This window comes from Nothoprocta perdicaria, unplaced genomic scaffold (genome assembly GCF_003342845.1).
Source record: "Nothoprocta perdicaria isolate Ctin4 unplaced genomic scaffold, notPer1 scaffold_285, whole genome shotgun sequence".
Taxonomy (NCBI): domain Eukaryota; kingdom Metazoa; phylum Chordata; class Aves; order Tinamiformes; family Tinamidae; genus Nothoprocta; species Nothoprocta perdicaria.
In genome coordinates this window covers 595982-622775 of record NW_020455516.1, presented here as the reverse complement: position 1 = coordinate 622775, position 26794 = coordinate 595982, and the positions used below count along the sequence as shown (strand labels likewise).

Below are 26794 nucleotides of genomic sequence, written 5' to 3'. Positions count from 1 at the left end.
AAAAAAGAAAAAGAAAAAAAAAAAGCTTGGGAATTAAAACAGGCAAGAAAAGTTAAAAATACTCTAACATCAGCACCAATGCTGTCTAATTAGGTAGTGCAATTAATCCTGCCTGATTATACAGCATTAGATTAGCAGGAATAAACACAATGGCAAAACTGCAGAGAAGGTGAGACCACCGCACAGGAATTAACAGCAATCCCCACAAGAGGCGTCTAAGCTACACAGATAGAAAAGCTGTAATCGACAGTGTTGCATTAGAGCTCATGCTTTGGTTCTGCTTCGGGTATCTCTGCCAAGCACGTTTTTAACAGCTTTTTTTTCCTTTAGTTTCTCTTGTGTTTTGCAGAGCTAAAGACTTAATTATGAAGGTAAGGAAAGGGTTGCAAGGCTGCATAAGGCTCAGATGGCTGGTAAGGAGAGCGGGAGCCTGCGGGGTGAGGAAAGCAATACGCATGCACATGTGGAACCCAGCTCATCTCTGCTGTAAAATGACTCCTTACTAGACCTTATGCAGCTCTTAAAAATTGCTTTGGCCAAGATTTTCTGACACAAATCTGCATTAGAGGTCAGAAATAAGTCTGCCCTCACTCTGAAACATCGTAAGTATGAAAAGACAAACACAAATGCTCTCACTTTCACGGSCTTCAGATCAAATACCTAGAACTGAAGTTCGTGAAAGTCTGAGGACATTAACGTCTTTGAAAATCAGCACAAGCTCCTTTAAGAAGCTAATTACAGATTAAGGACTAAACGTTGAAAATCTGTTTTGAGAGACTCAGCCATCGAGCTTAGGGGACATCCTGTGCAAGAAGCAGCCAAGGAGCCTCTCAACTTATTGGTGAGAATTAGCTCTCGCCAATAGGAATCACGTACTAAGTATYGATGTATTAATAATGTATTATTCTACAAGTAACATCCCCGCTTTACCCAGAATAGTTACATATTTATACATCACCAGAACACACTTTTTTTCCCTTTCTAGTTTTTCTAAAAAGAATAGTTAAAAATATTTTGTAGAACAGCAATGAGCCTAAAAATTAGGAAGCTAAGGAAACTTTTCAGAATGGTTTTGCTCTCCCTCTCTTACACCACAAGTTCAAGGCAGTGGTCTTTAGGGTGCACGAACACTTTCCAGAAGAAAAGAAGGGTCTAATACCTCTTTTGAAGGAACCCGGGAGCCTTTCCTTTTATTCCACCACGTTTCCAACATTGCAATGAAACAGGATAGGACAATCCCAGCGGCGAGGATACAGAAAACCCCTGCAAAACTTTTTATGTCCAGGGCACCGCCTTTCTGCTTGGCGTCCACGGAGGAGTAGAGGTCGCACTGGCCGTTCTTGGGCCACCACTTGTGCTTCAGGAGGTCCATGTCCCCGTTCTGCTGCAGCTCCAGGATCCTTGAGGAGAAAGCACAGAGTCAGGGGTTACACAGGGACATCAGGGAGGCCCCCAGGAGCACAGGGACCTCCAGGTGCCACCATCCCATGGGCCCGGGTAGGCCGAGCAGCTGCTGGATCAGAACAGAYGGGATGAGCCGGGAAAGGAGGCTAATGCAGACATTGCTACACCACGTACCTTGGGCGGTAGCAAAACAACATTCCAGGGTGTTAYTTCTTTCAGCAGCTGCTCTAGGCTCTGCACTGGTCTGTTTTCTCTCTTATTCAGTCATTAATAGAACGACCCTCCAAAATGATTGCTCTGCTCTCGTTAATTAAACGAATCTTCTCTCGTCAGTGTAATTCCTGATTACACAAGACATCCTTTCGACAATAAGTATTTGCGTAAGACACTGAGCTTGAGCTTGTTCCTTAGAAGAGATTTACTCCTAATTGTATTCCTGGAAATCATTGGCACTTTTTCTTTATGAATCTAACATATACATTCAATTTTTTAAAGGAAAGCATAAAAAATGAAGCAGAAACTAGGGACAGTAATTACACGATTACATGGAAAAAAAAGCCTGAGAAATTGGAAGACTGTAATGAAGCCCTGTAAAATTACAGCTAAAAACAGATGTTGGGAGAGAAACTATATATCAAGAGAAATTATGGGAGCATGAATTCCCAACTACACTAACTTCATACGGAGAAAAGGGTGGATCCCAGTTCTACCGGCCTTGGTGAATATTGCACATCTGAATTCAACAGTTTGTGAAACAAAACCAACAGCCTACTGGGAAGGTTTAACACTACCCAGACGCTCTCGGTTATGGGAATTATCATTCCTTAAGGCATCTCCCGAAAACAAAATTACGCTTTTAGGGAAATTCTATGAAAGATGCGCTTGGGAAGGGAGTTATTCCCGCAGGGCGGGCGGCTGGCATGCAGCGGGAGCGCCCCACACGGTGGCAGCCTTTCCTCACCATCCCTCGGGCTCCCCGCACACTCACCGCCAGGAACCTGGTGCCCAGCGGACACCTCAGGCAGCTGGATAGCGACTCTCCGATTTAATCCTCGCCTAAAATAATAACGCAGTAACAAAACGTGATGAATGACGCCGCCGTGCTAAAAGGTGTGATCATCTTCAGCAAGTGCCACGTTTCCTAAGCCCAAGCTTTCTGCAGTTGAACTCGTCCTGCGAGGCTGCAGTGCCAGAACCGTGTTGCAATACTGCAGCACACACAGCAGCTGTAGGAGCAGTGGAAATGAGGAAATAGGATGCGTGTTTTCCCATTATTCTGAAATATCACAGTCTAAAATAAAGGACTTATTGCTAAAAACGTGAGCTTTGAAACTTGCTTTTTAAGCGGGGTGTGGGTTTTGATATATTTTTCTTTAGCTGGCAAACTGAGACAGTAGCACTGGCRGTGATGTAAAGTTATTAGACCGTACAAACCATACAAAACATGTGCACAGACTTGGACTAATTTAGCCCTGGATTCACAGTGCCAAGCGACACCTCGTGGGTGCAAGCGCAGAAAACCAGACCGCCTGCGGTCTCCAAATGTGACACTGACTCGAGCAAATCTGAAGCCCTGGGAATTGGGCTGGATTCACCTCACTAACTCCATACCTCGCTGCTGGCAGTGAGATGTAATTACTCCTCCAAACACCACAGAGAAGAAAAAAAAAAGATCAGCACGATAAGCAAGGCATCACGAGCGCTACAAAACTGGAACATCTCTGACAAGGCTACTTTTCCATCTCGCTGCTTTGTTCTTTCCAAATATGCAAGGGGCAAGAGACATGATGGGTCATTGACAGCAAGGTCAAAAATACCACAGGAGGGTCTGAGATGCAGCAGGTCACCCCCTGGTGGCATCCAGCACCATGGCACAGCATCCAGAGGGAATTACTTGGTGCTTTCCATGGGCACCAAGAGAAGGGACAGTAAGAGGAAGAGGTGTTACCTTGGCCTGAGCTTCCAGATTGTGAGTGCCCCAGAGAGAAGGTGCAAAAAGATGGGGCACATGCAAAAAATGCTGGGAAAATGGCCTGGGGAACATTGGGGACCACTAAACACCTACACATGGGGCCAGACAGTCAGAAGAGCTTAGATACCTCATGGTGGCCAGCAGAGAATCAAACGTCTCAGGCAATAAGGCTCTATTATTAAAAAATTAAATGTATTTTACAAAATTAAACTTTCTTGTGATCATCCTTAGGTTACCACAGAAAGCAAAGGACTGAACGACTATTGGAGTTGACAGAAAGCCAAAGGGTTGCATACGACGCTCAAAGACTTGACTTTGATGCTCTCTTGTGCGCACAAATATTGCCCAACAAGTCAATTTTGCATCCTACTATAATCACTAACTGCTGAGGAGAGTGAAAGAATTATCTTGTTATGCAGGCAGATATACCTGTATGGTTGTGTCCTGCCTGATTCCATGGAATAAAGTCAAAGACAACTGTCATGGTGGGTGGATGGGGAGAAAAAATGTTGACAAAGATACCAGATGGCCAGAAATATAACTTGGAATGTTATAAATTCAACCTTAAAATACATTATCATTTTAGTATCATTTTACTGCTTGTCTTTTTTTCTTTTGTCCATCTTTTCTTATTAAGTATTTTTTGTGGAAAAATGAGATCTGAAGTTAAGGAATCAACTCTAAGTAATCTGTTTAGCCATCTGCCGATGTCTACGAGAAGGATAAATAAATGAGGAGTCCACTCAGCACAATCTGCCAATGAATAAATACTCAAGTCTCATCCTTTGGCTTGCTAAGAAGTAATTGCATGAAAAAAATCTAATTACTAACATGATTAATCTTAAGAGATGTGTTGACTGGAGGAACTTAAATTTTATATGTTCTATATGTTTAAGCTATCTTGTGCTTCTGGTAATGCAAAACATCATTCTTATACAAATTACCTATCCTCTTGTTTCTATTACGAAAATACATATCAGTAGCACTAAGTTATGCTSTTAGTCCAGCACAGCCCATTTCTACAGTAAAAAATCATTTAATTTCCTATTCATTTGGTATTTGCATAAACAAAAGGACTAAGCAGATAGCTAATGAAGCTCTCCAAGCCTCTGAAACTGATTGTTTATCCACTGCTTTTTAAAAAAAATCTAAAAGTGACAAATTAAAACAACATTTTCTTTCAGAAAATGTTTAAATGAGTGATTTATGGATCTTGATTTAAATATCAGCATTTGGATTACAAAAAGCGCAAGTTAAAAGAGCAAGTTAAAAGAGCTTAAAGCTATCTSCAAGGTAAGCAGAGCTGTTGATAAAGTAGGGCAAGCTAAGCAGATAAATACAGTTTGAAGATCATATCAGGGTAGTATTTTTCATGTCTGAAATTTGACATTTAAGAATATTTCACAAGCTCTTAACTCCAAGCTCTTAACTTACACATTATCGGCAGTTTTTCCCGATCCATTCCCACCCAGGATATTAAACATATTTGGGTTTAGAATCAGTCCTTCTGAACTTGAGCACCGCACTCAAGTCCACCTTTAAAAAACGTTAACATTATACTGAGGAGAACCCGCTCCAGACTCTCTGCCCAGGGAGAACCCCTTGGACAGCGAAAGCTAAAAAGTTTAAGTAATCCCTTCCAATAGATTAGAGCTCCAAAATCTAATTTATTAACTRATTCGTTTACAAAGCAAAAGGATCATTTTCTAGAGCCAACCCCCCTACACATTATTTTTTTAGAGCATTTATCAAATCTTCCTAATAAACGTTCTTCAAATCTGCACCTACACGTATGTTGGTTGCCTGCTGAAACCAAGGAATTGGCCCAGTTCCATCTAGGAAATTAATGAGAGTCTCTGCCAAACACAATGGCAAAACGCTGACATTGTGAGTAAACAACAGGGTCTACTATTGTAAGGATCGTTTACCAGCGGGACAGAAGAGGGAATTCAACCATCCTTAGAAAAATTAATGAGATTCCGTGCGCTAAATCTCCTTGCAGTTTGAGAAATGCTACTCTTGGCGTAGCCTCAGTCAAAACACTCGCATCAAATCATCCTTTTGACATGAGACAGTAGCAAGCTACAAATAGACTTGCCCGAGACCCGTGTCCCTGGAAATATTGCCGAGGGCATCTCYGTAGGTCCGTGCCCAGCTCTGGGTACCACCTCCTCCCAGACCTATCACAAAAGTCTTCTTCATGGACACACACGCTCATCAATTTCTCCACCCCTGGCCTTGATGAGCATTCAGATCTGTTAACCTGCCTCGAATGTAGGAAGAAATGATGAAAAATAGCCGAGTGGTTCAACTGTGCAAGCAAAGAAACTGCCTGCCCGCCACACTGAATGCAACCTGTGCACAGTGCAACTTGATATATATGTTACTGCCACCCATCACAACTACGTATGGGGAGATATACTAGGAATTCATCTATTTTTCTTCCTAATAAGACTTCACCTCCTGCAGTGCATCTGTTCACTGCAATGCCTACACCTTGTGTAGGAATTTCTGCTGAGAGGAGATGGAGGAACTTGCTGACAGATTTTGAAAGGACACATTATTGTTCAGGGCCCTTGCAGGCTATCACCAGTAGAAAGGGCAGACTAAGAAGAGTACAAAACCTGCTTAACAGTCCTGGAAATGAATAACTGACGCTTTATTGCCCACCTTCCAGTGCAGCGTGTGTCCTGAGGGGCTGCAGACTACTCTGCACGAGATGCATAAAGTCCATATTATAGACAAGTGCTTTGATAGAAACTGAGTGCTGTTCAATCTGGGTAACAACCTGCACAAGAACCGGGTGTTTGCCCTGTTCACAAAGGCAGGACTCGGGCAATGCCAGSCTCTTCGGGAGGCGCCGCGAGCCAGCGCATCTGTCTTCATATCTGCCCAGCTTGGCATAATTACCTCCCTTGGTGCCTCTGCAGTGCAACGAGCAGGCCCCAAACGTGTCCCTGCACACACAGAACCACATCTTTGGCATCTCCACATCCATGCTTTGGAACAAGGCAGGGCAATCCAGACTTCCCGTTATACTCATTCTTGGAAGAGGCAGAGTAGAAGGATCTGAAACAATTCTTTTTGATACACACACAAAACAAAGCCACCAGGGTAATTAAGTCTTCTGTCAGAAATATCAGTCCTGACAAACACCAGGAAATAACCGCTTTTCTTTGCGCCAAAACCATCCATAGCAGAAAGGAGAATCTGGAGCAGAGGAAACTATAGAAAGCTGCTACTGTTCACACCACATGTGACCCATGGATGGGCATGCCTGGGTGCTCAGTGACAGCAAAGGCTTATGTGACTGAAGAAACCATCGCGGCTCAAAGGAAGAGAAAGAAATGATCAAAATTCACGGCAACCAAAAATCTGCCCAAATGAATAAATTCACTTAGCGCCTAATTCATCATGCATGCACATAAAATAATAAGTCTTTCCTACGTAGTCTGAAAGTCTTATAATAAAATCAAGCAGTTTCCTTAAAAGGTGGTTTTCTTAAGTTTTATTTTATACCTTCTACAAAATAAGTTTTCTTCATAAAAGTAAGCGAGACAATTTCAGTATTTAGTTTCTCAGGTCTAATTTTTTTTCAGCATCTGGAGCTCTGGTCTTTTTTGTTGCTTTTTAGTCTATGAATACATTCCATTCAATTTAGGAGAGCAAGCCATCCAAGAAGCACAAAATGACAGCACATGTCATTTTTATCCTAAAAAATGTGTTACACTCTGGCCACCCAAAGCTGCAATTACAGAAGCTGTCTTGAAGGAAAAATCCTTAATAGCGAGCCAGGGCAACTAATGGGCACCGTTCTCCTCCACTGCTGCTTCCCTCATGAAAATGATTAATTCCACCTGCAGTTATGCAATTTTGACCATGCAAATCTCAGAGCAGGCACCTCAAGCCCAGCCTTACCAGCAGCCAGTGAATCTTTTCTTCCTCTTCTCTTCCGTCCCCCTCAGGTAGACACAGCCAGCTGGGCAGCTCCCCAGAGAGGCCACCACAGCGTTCCGCTGCCCGCTGACATGGTGCTGCACAGCAGCACAGCAGACTGGCACAGTCCATCGCTACAGGCAGAACGTGATGCCTGCACTGCATGTGTAACGCCACCCAATACACCCCATCATTCTTCCTATGCTTTAAGGCTACAACAAATAATCCCAGAAATAAAATATACCACGTACCCAGGCAATATTCCGTTAACTTCCCCCTAAGTACGTCTATGGCTTTGCAGGGAATTGGGCAGTTTCGCAGTGCAGGTCAAACATGAGCGAGTTGTCACTGAGATTCAATCTGGATGAGGTGGCAGCCCTGCTCAGCCCACCTGTGCGTATCTTGGACCACACCAGGGCACCAGGTCAAACCGTGCAGCTCCTTTTCCAAGGATCCATGCGAGGGGGAGACCTGCTGCTGCACAGCTGCCCATCATCAGGCCCCGGGGCACAAGGTAGATTCAGTGACAAGCTGGTGCCATCGGATGGAGGCACCAGCAAAGCCCAAAGCAGAGTCTTGGAGCAGAGACTTGAAAGCAAGGTAGCTGTATAGCAGTAATTTCAGGACACCTCTCAAGTTCAGYGGGAGAACTAGGACTGCTCTGACTTCTCTTGAAATACCATCTGACAGCAAAGAGTAGCCTGAGTTGTGTAGTATTCCCAACTCTCATTTCCCAAGCCCAGAAAACAAAAGTTATTTTTTGCTGGAGGCCAAAGGAGGATATTAACAGGTTCTTATTTTAAGCCAGACAGTTCACCTTTCTCTAACTTTGTGTCAGACTGGAAATTAGGATTGCACTGAATGGCCCTGTCACCAGGCTGCAAATTCACAGCTGCAGAGGATGACACGCAGTAAATCACTGTCCCTTCACCGCGCACCAYCATAAATAACGTCCTGGGAGTCCTGCCCCTGCAACCAGCAGCCGCCGCCGGCAGAACCGTCACCTCTCCCCTGGGCGAGGGAACAGGAGAAAGGAAAAGAGAACGTGATGGAAAGTAAGATCCCTACACCTCCACTATCGCGTTAACTTGCAAGCCTTKCAAAATATTTGTCTCTCTTCTCTCACAGGAGAATTTGTACAAGCAAGTTGTCATAACTTCAGATGACTTTCGGCAACATGCTATGTTAATTATCTAAAAGCACCTCATCTTAAAAGTGTTTTCGTTAATGCTAAGTATTATCCTGCTTTTACAGATGGGAAAGCTGAGGCAAACAGCAAGTACGATAAGATGGTACCACAGGTGAAAGCAGTGACAGAAACTGCTCCTCAGCTTTTCTGTTCCCTTCCATACTGGCTATATTTATTTGTTTCCTKAAGAGAAGGGGAAAAAAGAGAAGGCAAGAGGAAAAGAAAGCAGCCTKGCAGGTTACATGACAGGTGGAAAAGGCCAAAGACGTGAAAGTGTGTTAGCCAGGACTTCCCAAGCAAGTACTTAGGTGACTCTATTGCTCAGCCTCCAGATCGATGGTCTTGGAAACCTTGGCAGAAAATCAACCTTCCACTTTCTGGTCGGATCCCACGCTGGGACGGAGCCCTGGGCTAATGGCATGACCCAGCTCTTGCCTTGCGTGGCCCTCAAGTTCATGCAGATCAGAGCAATGGCAGAAAACAGTTTTAATGGCCCTGTGGCAATCACCAGCATTTCACCTGAGTTCTGTGAATGAAGATCTTTTTCCAATCAAGATGCACCTGATCGCTGAGAACTGGTTACAAAAAAAAAAAAAAAAAAAAAAAAAAAAAATCCTATTTGGAGCTAACTAAGGGCTTAGCAGATTGAGTTTTTGGTTTGTTTGCCTGTTTTTAGACTAGTTTCTAATTTTGATTTCAATTATAAGCTACCTTAAGAGGATTTTCCCCCTCTTTCTGTCTTTACAATCCTCCCTTTCTTCTCGGACTTCAGGTCACATTGGAAATTCATGCCAAATTTTTTCTCAGAGAACAAGCCGTAGCTGCCAGGACGTGGGCGAGCTGGGCTCCGATCCTATCTGCCCACTTCAAAGCAWGGACTGGGAGCCAAATCTTCTTTGCAGCAGGAATTATCAGGTTCAGGAGTCAATTCACACAGGAGACAGTGACGAGACCCTCCTGTCCTTGCAAGTAAATCTAGAGTTTAGAGAGCTCCTGTGGGGTGCGGGAGAATCAGATGAACCTGTCAAGTCATCCAGACACCAAAGCTTAGATTTCTTCCTCTTCCCACCCAAAAGAGAATTCTTGCTTTCCAGCCAGCTCTTCCAGGAGCTGGAATTAAATACCYAGCACAGTGTTTCCCCGTTGGAGAGACCTACCTTAAGCGGCATCACTGTTGGAGCTGAGCCCGCTCTTGCTGCTCGCTCACCACCCTCTCCTGCCATATGGACGATACRGGTGCAATAAGGCAACGCTCACCCATGGTGCCTGCTGAAAAAACCCTCTTTATGCTGGTTAGGAAGCTTACAGAGTGCTGGCAATGGCRCTGCGTGGCTTTCAGGAGTTGGAAYGAACCCTCTGAATCCAACATCTACCTTCTCTCCATCCCTGCCCCTTSCCACCAGCACCTGGGTCTCCAGGAACCGGCCAGTGGCAGCTGAGCCTTTTTATGGGGTAATTCCAGGCACAGGTTAATGGCATCAAAGAAAACAGAATGAGCTACTTCTCACTAGCTCCTTATGGAATGAAAGCAGAAAGGAATGAAAACGGAATGAAAGAGAAAACAGAATGAGCTACTTACACTTCTAGGACAAGTTCAGCCACGTTTCAAGTAAAACCCTTTAAAGCTATGGATGAATAGTGGTCATTACTTATGTTTCTTATATTTTCCAAAAACTTTTAAATAAAACCAAGAAGAAACTGCATGTAAAGACTTACCAGCTGATGGAGCCCTAAGCAGAGAAACAGGATCACATTTAACTTTAAAATATTTTTAGGTGCACTGTATTTCCATGTTTTCCTATTGTAACCTTCTTTCTGTAGCACCCCTTCTGAAAAGCCACTAACCTGTTTTGAGGACCCTGATTTTGGAGCACACAATGCTGAGGAGCTGGGGCAAGAGATCAAGCTGCTTCGTGCCATTATTTTACCCCTATGCTCATTTTTTTCACTCTTGCTAGTCAGCTTGCAATATTAAAACAAGCACTCTGTCCTTTATCTTATGSCTCTCTTGGAGGCAGAAAACATTATAGTCTCTCTCCTACCTTTCATTAAGAACATGTTTTGTGCTGCATCCTTCCCTGCAATGCTGTAAATCACCAATTACATCCTCTAATTGGAATATCCTTTCAGAGGGCAGTAGAGACGCTGTCCTTTTCAGACCTTGCACAACAAGGTACTTCTCCTGCGTGGCAATCCAGATAAATCTGACTCCTTAAGGCTGGTATTCTGGATGAGGTCTCTTGAGACATATGGAGCACTGTACAGAATGCAAGGTTCGGGRCCTTAAGCTTAAGCCTTTATATAGGAGGCCCTTCTGATCCATCAGTGCTCCTCAAAGGCGTCCAAGGAAGAAGTTCATACAAGAGACATATTGTGGTGACAGGGCTCTCTACTGCAAAACCAACACAAAAAATGCATCAACCGCCATTTTGAGGAAGCTGCTCATCCTGGTACCCCAGACATCCCCATGAAGCTGAATGACCCAGTCTTCTGGAGATTCACCATTGGGAGCACACTGGGTGGATGGTCCCAACAYTGCTGCCAGGAGCACTCCTGAAGCTTTCAAAAGTGTCTTGATAGACTCCTTGATGAGCAGCCATAGGAGATCCTGAAATCTACACCCTCTTCCCCCAGAGTCTGCAGAGGTGCATGATTAGAGATGAGCCAGGCCAGCTCCACAGTAACGGAGGTGCTTCCAAGGAGTGGTGGCTAGCAACTGAAGCCACGTGTTTCAGCAGCAACGGCTCTACCTTGCCTCTTCCGTGCTTTGGGTTCCGCTTGTGCATTTCCTCCATTTGTCCTTTCCTCACTTGCGTGTTTGTCTACACAAGACAAYCAAGAGCTCCTGAGGTCATGGAGTGCCCATCACCTTTTGTTTAGATCCCACACCTACGCCAGMAGAGTCCCTTCCACTTGGACTCAAAAACAAATTTCAGATGGCAAGTTCTCCACTGGCAAATCCTGGGAGATAACATTCTGGAGAAGGGAAATCCTAAGCAATGTATATCAATTTTCCTGAATCAGGCTATTCTCCCAGGGACTATCTCTGCAGAGGTGGTCCACTTCAGGTTCACAAGATGGGTTTTCACAAGAACATTTCCTTTTCTGCCAGCCAAGCAGGAATGAACTACCCACCAGGGACTCATTCCTGACAGGAACAGACCATARTAAGATTTACCTTATTATGGTCCACTTTACCATAGTGTGACCTGCAGTTACACTATGCTATTAATTTAGCTAGTTAAATGAAATATTTATTTACTTACTCAATGCCAAGATTCATTTCTGGCAAAAGCAAAATATCTAAATATTCTATGGAAATGCTGAGACCTGCTGTAAATGTTACGATCCTATAGAAAGCAGAGTGTCAGCTGTGACAACGAAGGTTTAATGCCTGCGGCCCCAAACCACAGACCACCATTAATTCAAGTACTATCAGGAGCCGATCTACTTTGTGCAGAAAAACTAGACTGGAATGTGAATCAAAATTTGAGCTATGCAAGCTCAGTTTTCCAAAGAATGCTTGAAAATATCATGCTGCAACAGTAAAATGAAAACCACAAGTTGTATTTTCAGCACGCAGCTTTGTATGTATAATTACTCATTTCTGAGAAAGCAGTTTGGCTCAATTTTTGATAAATTTAACTCACTACTTTATTCATAATGGTGGTTTTGTAGAACACTGGTTAAAATAGGAATGCTTATCCTTGCAGTTCCTCCTTTTTGTTCAAATGGAAATGCACATCCTTGCAATTCCTCTTTCTGCTCATCTGCTTACAGTCTGCTCCCACCAATATCCTTTTCTTTTCCACTAGCAAAAGGTGTAATATTTCTGAGCACTAACCTCAGGAAGAGAGCAGATAGCTCTATATTAAAGATAGAGAAGCAATACAGACTCAATCCTTCACCATGGAACAGCCTTCGCCTGCTCCCATACGAGAGAGCTCCTGATTTGTAACTTCGCTGAAGGGGAGGCAAAATAATGCAAGGCACAAACTGATCTTTCATTCCAAGCTGCCATGGGAAAATACATTTCCTCTGCAAAAYGTAACTCCTTTCAGAATATCTGCATCCTCATTCAAACGCAATGAATAACCAATAGGTTCTATCTACTCTCCTGTCTTGATCCATAAATATCATTACAGAAAGTTTTTTTTTTTTTGCAAAGAAACTGCATGAGGGATACTGCAAAAGTCGACTAGCAGTTCCAAAAATCTGGATTAAGAATTCAAAATTAAGATTATGAGAAGAATTCATTTTTACATGATTTTCTTCCTTTCTGGACTAGAATGATGCAAAAATAAAGATCATCAAGACAGCCTCTAAAAGGAAGTTTGGCCATTCTCTCTTTAAACAAAAGTCTAGATTCTGACAATAAAGCYGAGTCTAGGATGTAAAAAATCCCATGCAACTTGAAAGCTAGAGATCATTACGTTAATTCCACACATTCAACTGGAACTGCACCTGTAATTCCCAACCGAAGCCTAAATTATTCTTTCTAAGACCGTAGGTGCTAGAAAATCTTCCTTGTCCTTTTTGGAATAGTTCCAAATACTTAACCAGTGCCATTCCAACAAAACCAAAAACCAACCAATGAACCTGAAAACACAAGCCCAAAACAGCTCCCGCCAAGTTTTAGCTCATGTGTGAGTTCATTCAGCTTCAATTTCAAACCTTTCAGTTCCTTTGCTTTTCTCTTCGAAATTAGCGAGTGCTCTGTTATCAAAACCTTCTTCCCACAAAATCACACCTCAGTCGATCACCTTTTTACTCTCCTGGGTAAGCTGARCAGCTTTAGCTTCTAGCATTTTTCAGGCTAAGTCATGTTTCTCAAATGGTAGATTGCTTTTATAGCTTTTTTTTTTTCTTTTTAATATATCTGCACCAGAAATGAACTTTATATTAATGACCAATAAAAAAACTTCTCACCAGTGTGGCAGACTAAGACAAACCCTCCTTCTTGCCTAATTAGCAGTGTGCAACTTGCATATCCAATTCCCATCAGTTCTTCAAATAATTAATTTTAGGGGCTGCTTGCAATTAAAAAAAAAGTTGTTTCACTTCTAACAAAGTATATAATCTAGTCTAGAGTAAAATGTTTTGTTTCAGATGTAAGCATCTAAGAACTTTCATTTTTCAAGTAAAATTAGAGGAAACTAGATATAACATTAACGGGCATTAAAAACTATTATCAACATTTTAACATCATTATTCAACATCATTTTGGGGGCTAATTTCTGAAAAAGAAAATAGCTTATGGCACCAGGAAACAAGACATAATTTGTTTCCTTCTTGTCTTCCTGACCCCCCTGAAATCAGCCCAACATCTTCATCCCCTCTATTCTAACTAGGGTTTTCAGCGTTTGAGAATTAATTTAGGTTCAGGCAAACTGCAAAACTGATAAAGAATGACTGCAAACACCTCGTTTCCATGTAGTTTCTTCCTTTTCAGTATGTACTGATTAAAAAGGAGCACGGTGCTCTGCTTACACATGCTTACACATTTAAAAGAAGGTGGATTTGCACAACTGGAGTGCACAGGCTTGGTATGTGCCAAAATTCAAGGTGAGCGCGCCCATTCACTCAAGGCAAAAACCTAGCTAAGAGAAATTTCATTCATTGTGAAACTTAGCTGGCACAGCTGGCAATCATGGAAGCAAAGAAATATTCCCCTTTGAAAAGCGAATGCCACCGACCTGACAATTTGATTATAGATTGTATTAGACTATTTGGAGAGGATGCAACAAGGTCATTTCATCAAGGTCCATTTTCAGAAAGGTAACGCCAAAGCGGTCAATGCTGGAATAGACCAACGCACCTCTCTAAGCTACTTTCATAGCCAAGTGAGACGTTGCCCAAAGGGTCTTTGCCCAAAGTCCYGTTCCAGAATTGATGACCGTGCACGGAAATAAAGCAAGCAGGAGCYGAGCTGGTCCCAACCAGCGGATTTGCTGCAATTTCACACAACAGGCTGCTAGACTTGATCAAAGGCAACAGGACTGGAAAAAAACCCTCATGTGAGGCAGAGGAATTGGCACATTCCCCACACACTCATCTCAAATCTCTACAGCAGGCTTCTGCATGGGACCAAGCTGGGGATGAGGCGTCTGCCATAAGTGACATAAAGGGAAAAAGGGAGAAAAMCACTGAAATTGTTATTTCCAAATGCCAGGAGAGTTCAAACACCAACATGCAAAACTCTTTCCCACCAAAATTTCAGCAAAGTAAGGAAGACTGACCCAAACGTTTCAGAGCATGAAAAAATGTGAATAATAAACAACTTGAGTTCTGTTTTATTAGCAAATCTCACAATATAAAAGCAAATCCATCCTGTGAATCATCCTCGACGCTGGCTAGCAGACTCTGGGCTCAGAGGAGGACAACTGAGCTGTCTATAAATATTATTACGGCCAGTAAAGTCGAGGCAGTGGCAAGAGGGCTGTAAAACTACTGAGGGTACCACACACTGCAGCGGTTGTAAAAAAACATGCAGTAAAAGAAAAACCATCTGCTATGAAATCTTTTGTTTGGGAGGAATTTTGCATTTTAATAGGGCATTTAGCCATCAGGACGGCTTCTCAAACGTAGCAATCCCTCTGCCAACGGATCTGATTTGATGCCCCATGAAGTCCCAAAATGCCACCAACTGAGAGGTGAGGGCCAGTCTCATTTAAAGATGCAGGATGTTTTCGGTGCTARCATAAAGCTCGGCTTGCTGTCTCCTCTTCACTGGTCTTTTACTGCCTTTAATGCGCTTGATACCAGAAGGAAGGAGAGATGCACCCAAGTGCATAAAAACACTTGGTCTTTTTCCTTACAGTTTTGCTTCAAGCGAACAAAAACTCCCATTTCCACCCTCTCTCACTATCAACTTTCATCCGTGCTCAAATATTTGGAATATAAATATACATAGGTTCAGAAAACATAAAACAACTTCCTTCTGAAAGCTCAACATGTATTAAGGAAAACTTCAAAGACTGGTATCTAAAAAGCTACCTACACTTCAGCTAGAACTGAAAAAGAAGAAGAAAAAATCCTTCTTACTTATTTGGTGCAGCTGAAGGCCGCATCTCTATTTACCAGAGCTGCGYGGGATGTGAAGGCCAGCTAGTGCTCTAGGACTTAGTGCTGGCTCATAAACAGTCTTCTATTATTCTCTTGCTCAAATCAGACACATCTGAAAACATTCTGGATAAAAAATCAGAATGGTGGGTGTTTTCTGAGGTGCATCTGCACAGCCTTGAACGCCCTGGTCAGTGTGGAGACCTCTCACCTGAAGACAYGGACGTTATCAAACGCAATTGAATTGCCTTCAGCTGAGGTGTCAGGATTGACAGGACTATGACTGAATTGAGTGCTTTAATATCAAACAGACGGAAACAGCATCCTCATGGAGTAGACACAGACACTGATTATTGCAATGGGATAAAAACAAATATGAAACTTGCAAAACATATTAATATTTTAGAGGTTTGATGGCACTTTACCAAAATGTGTAATCATAACAAAATACGATACACTCTGAAGATTAAGTACGACCTTCATGAAACTCCAAACGAGTACACCGGGAGTTGTTTTTACATATCAGACGCCTAGAGCTCGGCCCTAAATGCATAAATATTTCCTTTAGGAATAGCGCATTGACAGCAAAACTAGCAAGCCCCTCCAACAGTACCCTATGAAATGTGAATAATACTGATTCTGCCTCACTCACAAAGACGCTGAATCTCAGGATAATTCAACACTTTCCACTCCCATTAAACAAAATCCTGYGGATTGACACAGGCACAGCCTATGTCATCCTGTGTATTACAGCACAGTTTCTCTCTGCCAGGATATGCACAGACTAATCAATCACAAACGTTTGCTTAGACGAGTGGAGCTCTGTGTATGTTGGACTCCAGCCAACACATTATATTTAATTAACCCTCCCGCTTCTCTGGCCACGCTGCTAGGACTGCGACCAGCTGAGTGCTAAAATTGTTATATTGGATTTCAGAAAAGAGGGAAAAACTGTGCTCCATTCACCTTACCTTTTGTCATCCCATTCCATCCCACCAAAAGGTACCACAAACGCTTCTGCAGCTGGGCTCAGGATAAGGAGGGCAGTACTGCTTCGATCCAAACAGGATCTGCCAAATCCCACTACAGACCACAGGAGTGGTATTGAGTCTTGAAGGCAGCGTAACTGAATTTGCAAGCAATAATTGGATGATGTGGTTCGCAGAGTCTCCAGAACCCCTTGATGGGATTATATTTCCTTGATAAATCATACAGTTTTCAGACCTTTAATTTACTCAATACGTGGACCCTTCGGTCTTGAATGCTTGGTGGGAATCACCTACCTTTTGCTCTGGACTTTCCAAGAAAGGCTTAAAACACAAGGAGCTCAGCAATGAGGCAGGAAGGGAACAACTGGCAGGTAACAGGAACAGCAATGAACACACGTGTGCTTTTGCTAAACAGCTCACAAGTGTCAGGGACAGGATACTGGCTTCATCAGACCTGCAGCTTGACCCTCATTAAAGAATCCTAGTATCCATCTATACGGGAAATTTCCTCTGTTGAAAAAAAAAAAACGTGGGATGAATTGTGATTAAATGCTGGCCTCCTTTGCTTCCTTGGAGCAGAGCACGTGCTGAYAGAGCTCATTTCAACCCGGGAATGTAGCAGAAACGAGAAAACAACACAGATGTAGCCATGCCAGCTACCCCAAACAGCAGCCTACACCCTTGGGTACCAAGGGAAGAACAGCCTCTATCCCCTGCCTGAAGGAGAATATGCAATGAGGTTGGACAGAGAAGCAATGAATGAGAATAGAGTCATTTAACGCACTTATTTAATTAGCTCTTTCTGCCTCTGATGGTAATGCGGCAGAGCACAAGGCTGGGCAGAACAAGGGAGCTGCCTGTGGGATAATTAGGCCATTTAAGTGGGGAGAGAGACGCTGCTCTGCAGAGGCTGGCGCTGCGGGAGCCTCAGCRAGTGCCCGGGCTCCACAGCTGGGGATAGGCACGGTCTTTAATCACTGCRTCTGAAAAAGCTTTCACTTTTACCTCTCTATTTTTCATCTTTTTTTTTAATAATAATAAAAAAAAGGAACCACTATTTATCACTAGAAAGATGCATTTTGTTTCCCTGAGATTATATGGTAACGGAGTACCCGGGCAGAAAGATGCTTTGTGGCCCAGCCCACAAGAAAGAAGATCTCATGCTCCGGGAGGAAACCTGTTTTTAACCCCAAAACTCATCCTAAACACGAAGGTGTGAGTTGGAAAGAGGCTGCGAAGGGGAGCCACCCTGGCCCTGAGAAAAGGAAGACTAGTCCACCATGACTGGAACTATTCAGGTAAGCTGGTCACCGACAGCTGGTAAGAAAAAAGCAGAATGGGGGGAAAAAAGGACCCTGGAAAAGAGCACCTGCAGATTCGCATGACAAGGTCCACATTTCAGCATTAATAAACCTGCACCTCCCTGCAGCACACAGAGGCACTTTGCAGGACTTCCAGACTTATTTATCAGGTAGCTAGTCTAATCTTTGGCAATTACAGATAAGCGTTTCATCAATTCTTCTGCTTAGCCATGCCTTGCACAGTGTCGCCCTTTCATCTCCTGCAACAGTCTAATTACACAATTACAAGTTTCTTCGTTCTGTTTTCTATTCAGCCTGGTACTTCAGCATATTATCTTAAGYTAGGGAAATGAGTAACATCTCTACCTCACTTCTGGGCTAAATTTTCCAACTCTGGCACTGTTTCTTGCCTTCTTTCCCGTGCCGCTGAGGGCCGCCCCAGCGCATGTTTTAGTGCCCCATTTCCACACAGGACGAATACTTGGGGGGCCTATCTTGGATTTATCAGCTGGCACTAGATCCTCGCTACTACAGCTAGATCTCCTCCATCCTTTCCAGATKCTCCTACATCACCTACTTCCACACCTCTCCATCCTTATTTCCATCAGCCAGGACCCAAAAATGACAGTTGTAGTCAAGCTGTCACAGAGATGCAAATCATTGGGACCGCGTGGCATTTACTTGTAATTCCATACAGACGCAATGGGTATGAGCCAGACAAATGGGAATCTGATTACTTCCCCAAATCAGCCTCTTGAAGCTGCATGATGATCACAATGGCAGTAGTTTTTGGCTTAGAAAGGGAGGTCAGCACRTCCCATGCAGCAGGACGGCAAATCTCATTCACACAGGGACACCAAGTCTGGTGACACCAGAATATTTCATTTTCCAGACCCTTTGTCTTTATTCTTTTTCCCTACAAAGAAAGAAGCCACTGGAAAAGCTGATGGTGTTGGTGATGTTGGTGATGAGAGTAAGCAAATGTCTATTAAATATCTGGAAGGGAATACCTGACTCCAGTGCATTCTGAATCTGCTCCTCCTTTTGTAGGATTATTATTTTAATCTTATGTATGCACGGCTTTCTATAAACCTGTGTGCTGCTCCTGCAAACACCCTGCTACACAGGACTAGATAAAAACTGACCAAAATATATCATCTCTGGAGATGACAGAGCAGGGGACAGAAAGTTGATAACACCACAGAAAAGACAGTGTATCTTGCAAAAAAATTTAGTATCCAAAGTTATCGACATCCCTCCAATCATACTAGTTAACCTGGAAAATAAATTTTGCATTTTTCTGAGCTAGACTTATTGCTAGAAGCCCAAAGTGAGCAAGGTTTATATGATACCTTATATGATATGTACCTTTGGACATGCTTGTAAGCTTCTCAATAGACAAAAATATGCATAGACTTTTTCAGGCTGCTCCTKTTGGACAAGGAGCAGCTCTCCCTCCCTTCAGACAGATTATACTTACAAMAACATATCTACCATTACATATACCAAAGGGGAGAAAATGTGTCTTTTTCATGAGGTTCAAAGAATCAGTTTATGATTGTCACACTTACAGTATTACTATATAACAACATACATGAAAATACCATCATCACTTCCAGACCCATACACATTTATCTAAGAAAACAGAATACTAAATTTTTTTGCTTTTTATGGGCAGAATTTAACATCTCAGAGTTCTATTAAAACTGGATGAATTAATGGGTTTTGTTCAAAGCACAGCAGTCTAAATAAGTTCTYAAATGAAAATAACAGTATCAGCAAATTGAAGTGTAAATCTCATAGCGAGTGGTCATCATATGTTATTTCTTCTTTAATATTCATTTATTGCAATAATAATGTGCTACATAAAGCACATATATTAATTCAATATATAAAACACACATTGATGATAATTTAGAATATTATTACATGGTTCATCATGAGCAGAAATTGCTACTTTCGGAGGTGGGTCTGTGTTAAGTCAGCTCTGAGCCCTGATCCAGCCCAAGTCAACAAGTTTGGGGACGGGCAGACACTTTCTGCATAAGCAGCAGTCATACCAGCCCCTAAAACTTATTCTTTGAATGAGGCTTGGGCTGTAAGCTCCATATAGCCTCTCTGCGTTGCTTTCTGCCCCTCCTTTCATTTCCTGCCCTTGCTAAGCTCTTGCTGGCTGCTGCAGAGTGGCAGTGCATGTGAGGTGGTTGTTCAATAGGCCCACGTATGAAAAATACTCAATAATGACTTTTTCTCGCCATGGTTGGCATGCATGAAACGAATGAGGCTTCCTGCAAAAGGGATAAATCTATAACTAAATGTCAAAAACTATAACTCTCTCTGAAGGCAGCTTATTAAGAATTTGCCGTGGTTCATTTTACAGCGACACTTTCCTATTCAGGAGTGCCTGAAAACAGAGGAGCAGCCTGGGATCAATTCACTCTGACATTAAATAAAAAAGGGGTGGGGAAGGGGTGGAAATAGAAAGAGAGGGAGAACAGAACTGAGAGCTAACAGAGCACCCGGAGTCATTCAAAGACAGAACAGATTCAAGATGCGTTAGTGGAAGCCCTGCTGCAGGACGTAGCCTGGGTGCACACAGATCACTGCAGCAATGCACAGAGCTCCCACGGCCCCACTCGCCTCCCTCAGGAGCACGACAGSGCTCTTCCTGCCACACCAAGAACTAACACTCCACAAAAAATAGCCTGAGAGAGAGTACACAGGACATACACATTGGAAAGACCAATACTGAGGCTGGCAGAAGAACATAAATTAATGACAATAATAAAACTGGTCTTTCTGATACTGCTGTTTAAGGGTGGTGCTGAAAGCACTCGGCATCTTGCATCCAGCAGCAAATACAGGATGGCTCTCAGTCTGCACACCGATAAAGGGCATGGATTGGGGGCTATCACCCCAATAATGTGGTCACRTAGAGACTAGCTGTAGCGAAAGACCTGGTAGGGAAAACTTCCCCTGTGAAAACGGGCACCTCTCTAGCAAGATGCCAATAYTAACCAAATGCTTGGAGAGGGAAAGCTTTGACAATACTGAAAAGAAGATTTCTCTCCCTCCTGCCTCTTCCAGCACACACAGCTTATAGCTGTTATCCTCTGGTTGGAAGGCGAAGAGTGGGCATTTTTCACCYTAAAATAAATTTTAAGAGCTTACTGAAGCACTGAAAGGAACGGATGTCAGGTGTGATTCCAGCAAATATTGGCAAACGCATTTTCTACATCTGAACTAGTGGAGAGGAAAATGGTGAAAACAGGGAGCAAGCACAAAAATCCACAATTTGCCCGTGCTACAACCACATGTTGGAGACTCAGTTCAAATTCCCCGGCAATGAATTTCTGAATTTCTGTTCATGAATTTGCTCTCACAATAGCTGCCTGATAATCAAAATAACTTTTATGAACTATCTATCTAGATGTTACTTGTTAAGTACTTGATAACATGGACTAAGGAATGTTCTAAACAGCTGTGTAACGTATGTGAAATCTACCACTGCTTACTGCCAAAAGTTTGACGCCACTTGGTTAAACATTTATGTACAAACTCTTGGAGCAAGCCTGAACCAGAAATATTTGCCACGTATTTTTGCTTTGCTCAGCATTCCTACTTTCCCAGTTCTGTGGCAAATTTCCCACTTATATGCCTATTTTTCAAGTTTTTACACCAAACTTTACAATCTAGTGTTTGCAAATAGTAAAAAGCTTTTTCTTTGGGCCTTTTATCTTTTGGGGTTAATTTTAATGGCACAGTAAAAATGAGACCTCTCTTCTAATAAACTAAAACCACCAGCACTCCCAGACCTGTGCATCTCTTTATGGAAGCTGGTCTGGGAGTATGAGGAAGAAAACTGCTGCCTGGTCCACAGCTTGGACTTGGAGGTGCTGACCGCCTGTAAGCTTGCAGGTTGTCCATARAAAAAGGAGGAGGGAGAAGAAATCAGGATGCTTTTAAAGGTTCATAAAAGGAATGGTGAGTATAAACCACCCAAAGTATCTTTACGGTCTTAGGTAGGGATAGAAGTTATCAGTAAAAATGCATGGGTACTTCAAATCCAAGAAAGGATAGAGTATATATGGACTTTATGGACTATAATGTCTGGTCAAGGCAGTGAGAAACGGCCCCAGATTTTAAAGAGTTGGCTCATCATTCTCTGTACAGAAGAGAAGGCCCATTGGGCTGATCACAGTGGCATTACCTGGGCAAGAGCAGATAAAGCATCCCGTTTTTCCTTTTCCTAAGCACAACCCGACATTCACCTGACATTCCTATGGCATTGCTGCTGTCTCTGGTGGCCTCTCGGGTGCTTTGTACTGTTTATTAACATGAGAAGAAAGTTGAAAAATGTTGGGAATGACACAACGCGCATGCTAATAACTCACCACCGCAAAGGGAGCACGGAGRAAAAATAGTAGAAAAAAGACCAAAAAAAGTCAACGTTTTAAAAAGTACTGACAAACTTGCTTCTGCTTATTTTAACAGAGCTACTTCCTCACTCACACTGATAAACACAGAGATGTAATACCTCTTACTCCCCAAAATTCCTGTTTAATCTCATTAGTATTAATTAGCAGAAAAAAAGGATATTCTAATTACAGTACTAATTACTTGCAGACATTTCAGCACCTACAAAGCACTGCACGAGAACGAGCAAAGGAGCGCATAACTTTGCATGCATTTCCTCATCCCCAGGTTTATTTTGTGCTCATTAATTTCCATCGGAATTGCAGGGAACGGTGCTTTACCGCTGCCTGCCTAATTGGTCAAGAGAAGAACAAAAAGACCGGGCCACTTTCGGGGAGGGCAGCAAGTTTAATCTGCTACCCCGGAGGAACAAAACAGGCTGAGCTTTGTTCACTTACCCTTTAGCTCGCTATTCTGAGYGAGCACCATATATTTCAGTCGTGGGCCTGTTTTTCACAGGGACCGGGGATAAGTACAGTTTGTTAAGCCCCGCTGAGACAATCTGTTGTGTCTGTCTGTTTTAATGTTGTTATAAGCCAGTTAAGCATGTACCGCGCTTGTTAACTGCATATATACTAATTTAATGTATTGACAGGCTGTCAGCACAACTACCTAATGAATATTAAAACGCAAATGCAGATACAGAAATGCAAAGCAGAGCCAGCATGTGGGCACTGTTTTGAGGGACAGGCAGAGAAAAGAAACGACCGGGGTTCATAGTCAATGGCAGTAAACACTCCTGAAGCGAACCTGAAAACAAATCACTAGCAGCCTCCCAGGAAAGAGGGAGGAAAATAATAATTAACGGCCTCAAAAACCCAGGCTCTCAATATATGCCGCGAACTTTGTCTTCTGCCAGCTGATTTCAATATAAATGCCGGGGAGCCTGGCGGGAAGGCCTGCGCGCCACCAAGGCGAAGCCAAAAGCAGAGAGCTGGAAAAAGACGCCGAGTTTCCGGAGGGGGAGGACAGGAGGAGGTGACATCTCCCCGTCTCCTATTCCTGTGGCGCAGAAGCCGGAATTCCCAAAGCCGGGAAGTGGCTGCTGGCTCGTGCACTGCGCACAACGTGTCCATAGGAGCGGCCCCGCTCCAAGCGCGCGGCTCCAGTTTGGTGGGCACGTCGTGCCCTGCCACCTCACTGTCCCTCCCTGGTTAGGGATGGCCTTGAGATGACAGTGAATTGCCACGAAAAGCATCCTTGGGCTGGGGGGAGAAAATATCCCTGTGCTCAGAGCAGGGAAGCGGCAGAGTGGAGCCACGTGAGCAAATGCAAGGCTAAGGAAACCCAGAGAAGCAGCTTGTGCTAGGCCGTGGGATGCTCTCCTGCAGATTTCTCTTGAATTAAGTTGCCTTTTCCCTCTGGCCATCKCTCCAAAAGCATGAAAGCATCTGAGGGTGAAGGGGAACTGCTGCAAAAAAGGCAAGGCAGAAGAAAGGTGAAACGTCAGAAAGGCAGGAGGAAACTTGTCTAGTGAGAGAGACCTGTCAGGATTTCAAGCGTTTCATAAACACCTTCATCTCACCACCTTCCAGGGACCTGCTCCAGGGGTTTAGGCTGGGTAGGAGAAGCAGAAGTGAAAAGACTAAGCGTGGCTGGGCACGAGGTGCTTCATCACGTTGACTTTTCAGGTAGGCATCTCCCCGGAGCACAGCAAGGCAAAGCTTTACAGCAGGGACACGAATGGTGGAAGAGAAGAGGCACCTGCTAGAAAACTTTGGAAAGAAACACGTGTTTGGTCCAGGCCTGTGGTAGAGGGGTGAAATCACTGCAGCAAAATTAGCGCTCACGCCCTGCTTCATTTCCTTGCAGAAACACACTCCAAAGGCAAGATGACCAGCAAAAAAAGGCCATAGTCAGGCTTGCAGCAAAGAAAAACAGGACCTGGATAAGTCCTACCATCTGGGTCTAACCAGTTCTCTAAATCACTTTCCTTCCAGTAATTTCCTTTGTTTTTTAAATTTTCTATTTGCCTTCTATCATAGAATAAGGCCTGGTACACAAAGGTAGATGTCAAGCAAACATTCAGTTGAGTTTAATATGATAGAGTGTAAATAACACAGAGTCCACATTCAAAGCTCACTAAATAGGACTGCATTATTCCCCTCTCTTGGGGCTTTTTTTTTCCTATTGTTTCTGGTAGGAAGGAATAGGAAGGAAGGAAATCACTTACTCTGTGTTAGAAGCTCTGCTTCTCTAATAACCCATCAAAGGCCTAATCCTGTTGGGTTTGGAAAAACTTTGGTGGGGCAAGGGATGCTTAATTTTATGAAGGATTAAGATCAAATGCAAAACAAATGAAACAAAAATGAAATAAAAGGGAACCATTYTACCAAGAGACTGAAGGCATGAAGAATTAGAAAGAGTCTCATGAATGACTTCATAGATAGAAATATTTGCTATATCCAAGGAAAAGGAACCATAACATCTAAAATCACTGTTTATAACAGAAAGCCATCCCTATTCCCGGTGGTGGACAATCTTGTGGAATGACTCACTGCGTTATGGCAGTCCCCAGCTGAGTAATGACATAAGAGGCGATGGCRAAAACAAATGTCAGGAGCGAAGCCGGGAGCCGATCCGAGCTGCGCTTGGGCGGCGCGGAGGAACCCACCRCCTCACACAAGAGCTGGTGCTCCAGCCCTCCATTAACGGAGGAAATATAAGCTACGYATCAAATAGAGAGCACAGGAAGCTTGGAAGAACTTTAACCTTAAAAATCCCCAGGGGACTCACCAATCCCATCAAGACTCCAACTCAAAAGCCGGGCTTAGGCGATACCTGCGGTTCCCTGCGGACTGCAGCATGATCCAAGCGGCGTTGGCACAACACCATCTCGTTGCCACAACACCATCACGTTGCCTCGCGTTTGCATTGTGATTTATACACTGTCCAAGGTTCAGAAAATTAATGGGTCGTCTCTGATGTTGGTTTGGGTAGATTTGAGGAGAGAGGAACGTATCAGAAGTAAATTGCACATCTAAAGCTACGTAAAGTTAGTTCCAATCAAGCCATCACTTGTCAAAAATTAAGAGAAGGCCATCATTAAGCCTCATTTCAGCTGTTTCAAAATCTGTAATTAATTTCTCACTGAAAGCAGATATTTTGCAAGGAATCAGAGGCGACATTTTTATTCGGAACACATCTTTTTAGCCAAAGGAGGCTACCCGCTGACACTAAATATTATGTTAACAGGCCTCCATAGATTTGAAGATTCTCCTTCTGCCTTAATTAGGGATGTTTTCCAACACCGGAGGAGATTAAAACTCCAGTTAGGCAACACAYTTAAACTGTAATAAACAGAGCATTAGCAATGATGGGCATCCCGATCAACTGCTAGCAGAAACAACAGGGAAATAAACACAGAGCTGGAGTCTGCTCTGGCGCAGGCTGAAGGACCCTCATCCATGAGGATGGAGAAAGCAGGAGGGAGATGAAGAGGCACGGGCTGACCATTAACCTTAAGTTATGGGGCCGTAGGCACGGCCTGACCTCCTTCGGGCTTTAACTGATGCAAATGAGGCAGCAGTCTTGTTATAAGACTGATTTTCTGCAGCCTATGGTGAGGAATGGGGCTGTTAGCAAAAGCCTGAACTGGCCTATACTCATCAAAGCCCCTAAATCTATATATTTGGTATTCCTTCTGTCAGTTTATCCTGTTGGGTCATGCAGGCAGTTAAGCCCAAGTGGATTTGGTAAATATGGGAAGGGAGAAGCAAGCTGGCTGCTGTGGGTTCACTGCAGAGTTCCCCAAATCCCTACCGTTYGTACAGCTCTCGTTTGGGATACGCTGATTTCCCTAAAGGGACTTGATGCGGAATCCGATTCTTTCCTTCCCACAAAATGGATGTCCAAGATACTGAAATATAACTGTGCCAAAATGGCACGACATCTCCAAGGAATAAAGCGACAGGCGACGATGCTCTTGTCAAAATTATGTCCTCGCTGTGAGATGACATACACAAGAGTTCTTGTTTTGAAYGACCAGAGACCTGAAACTGCCAACTAAAAATGAAATTTGAGCATATTAAAGCTCTCAGGCTGCGACTGCTAAAGCAGCAGCTCTAGGGGTCAAGTACCAGAGTCAGCAAATACTTCGATGCTGCAGTAACCAACTGCATGGGCAAAATAAACCCCCAAACCAACAAGTTTGTGGCAACAAAACCCCTCAGTGGGAACCTAGCCAATGACTCCGAATGGTGGCTGAGATAACAGGGGCAAAACCGAGAATGATCCCTGCCTCTCATCCATTAATCCAAGCTCTGAGCCTCTGCGACTTCCGAGGAACACAGCAGGACAAGTCTCAGAGCTGCAAATTYGATGCCTGCTACTGCCTCCGCACTCCACCAACAGCCGCTGCATCCAGGTACCCTTGGTGTAACAGATTCCTCTATTATGTTTTATTTCCTCGGCTCCCACCAACAGCTTCCAGAAAGAGCGCGCTGTTAGTCACTTAAATTGGACA

The 26794-nt window shown here is 43.5% G+C and overlaps 1 protein-coding gene across 1 annotated transcript in view; it reads right to left on the bottom strand.

Annotated features, from left to right (window-relative positions):
• Positions 1-26794, bottom strand: part of GRID2 (glutamate ionotropic receptor delta type subunit 2) — a 535376-nt gene that overhangs the window by 5383 nt on the left and 503199 nt on the right. Inside the window, exon 15 of the mRNA XM_026041440.1 lies at positions 1160-1400. Coding sequence (XP_025897225.1) covers positions 1160-1400 — 241 coding nt within the window. The remainder of the gene's footprint in view (positions 1-1159; positions 1401-26794) is intronic.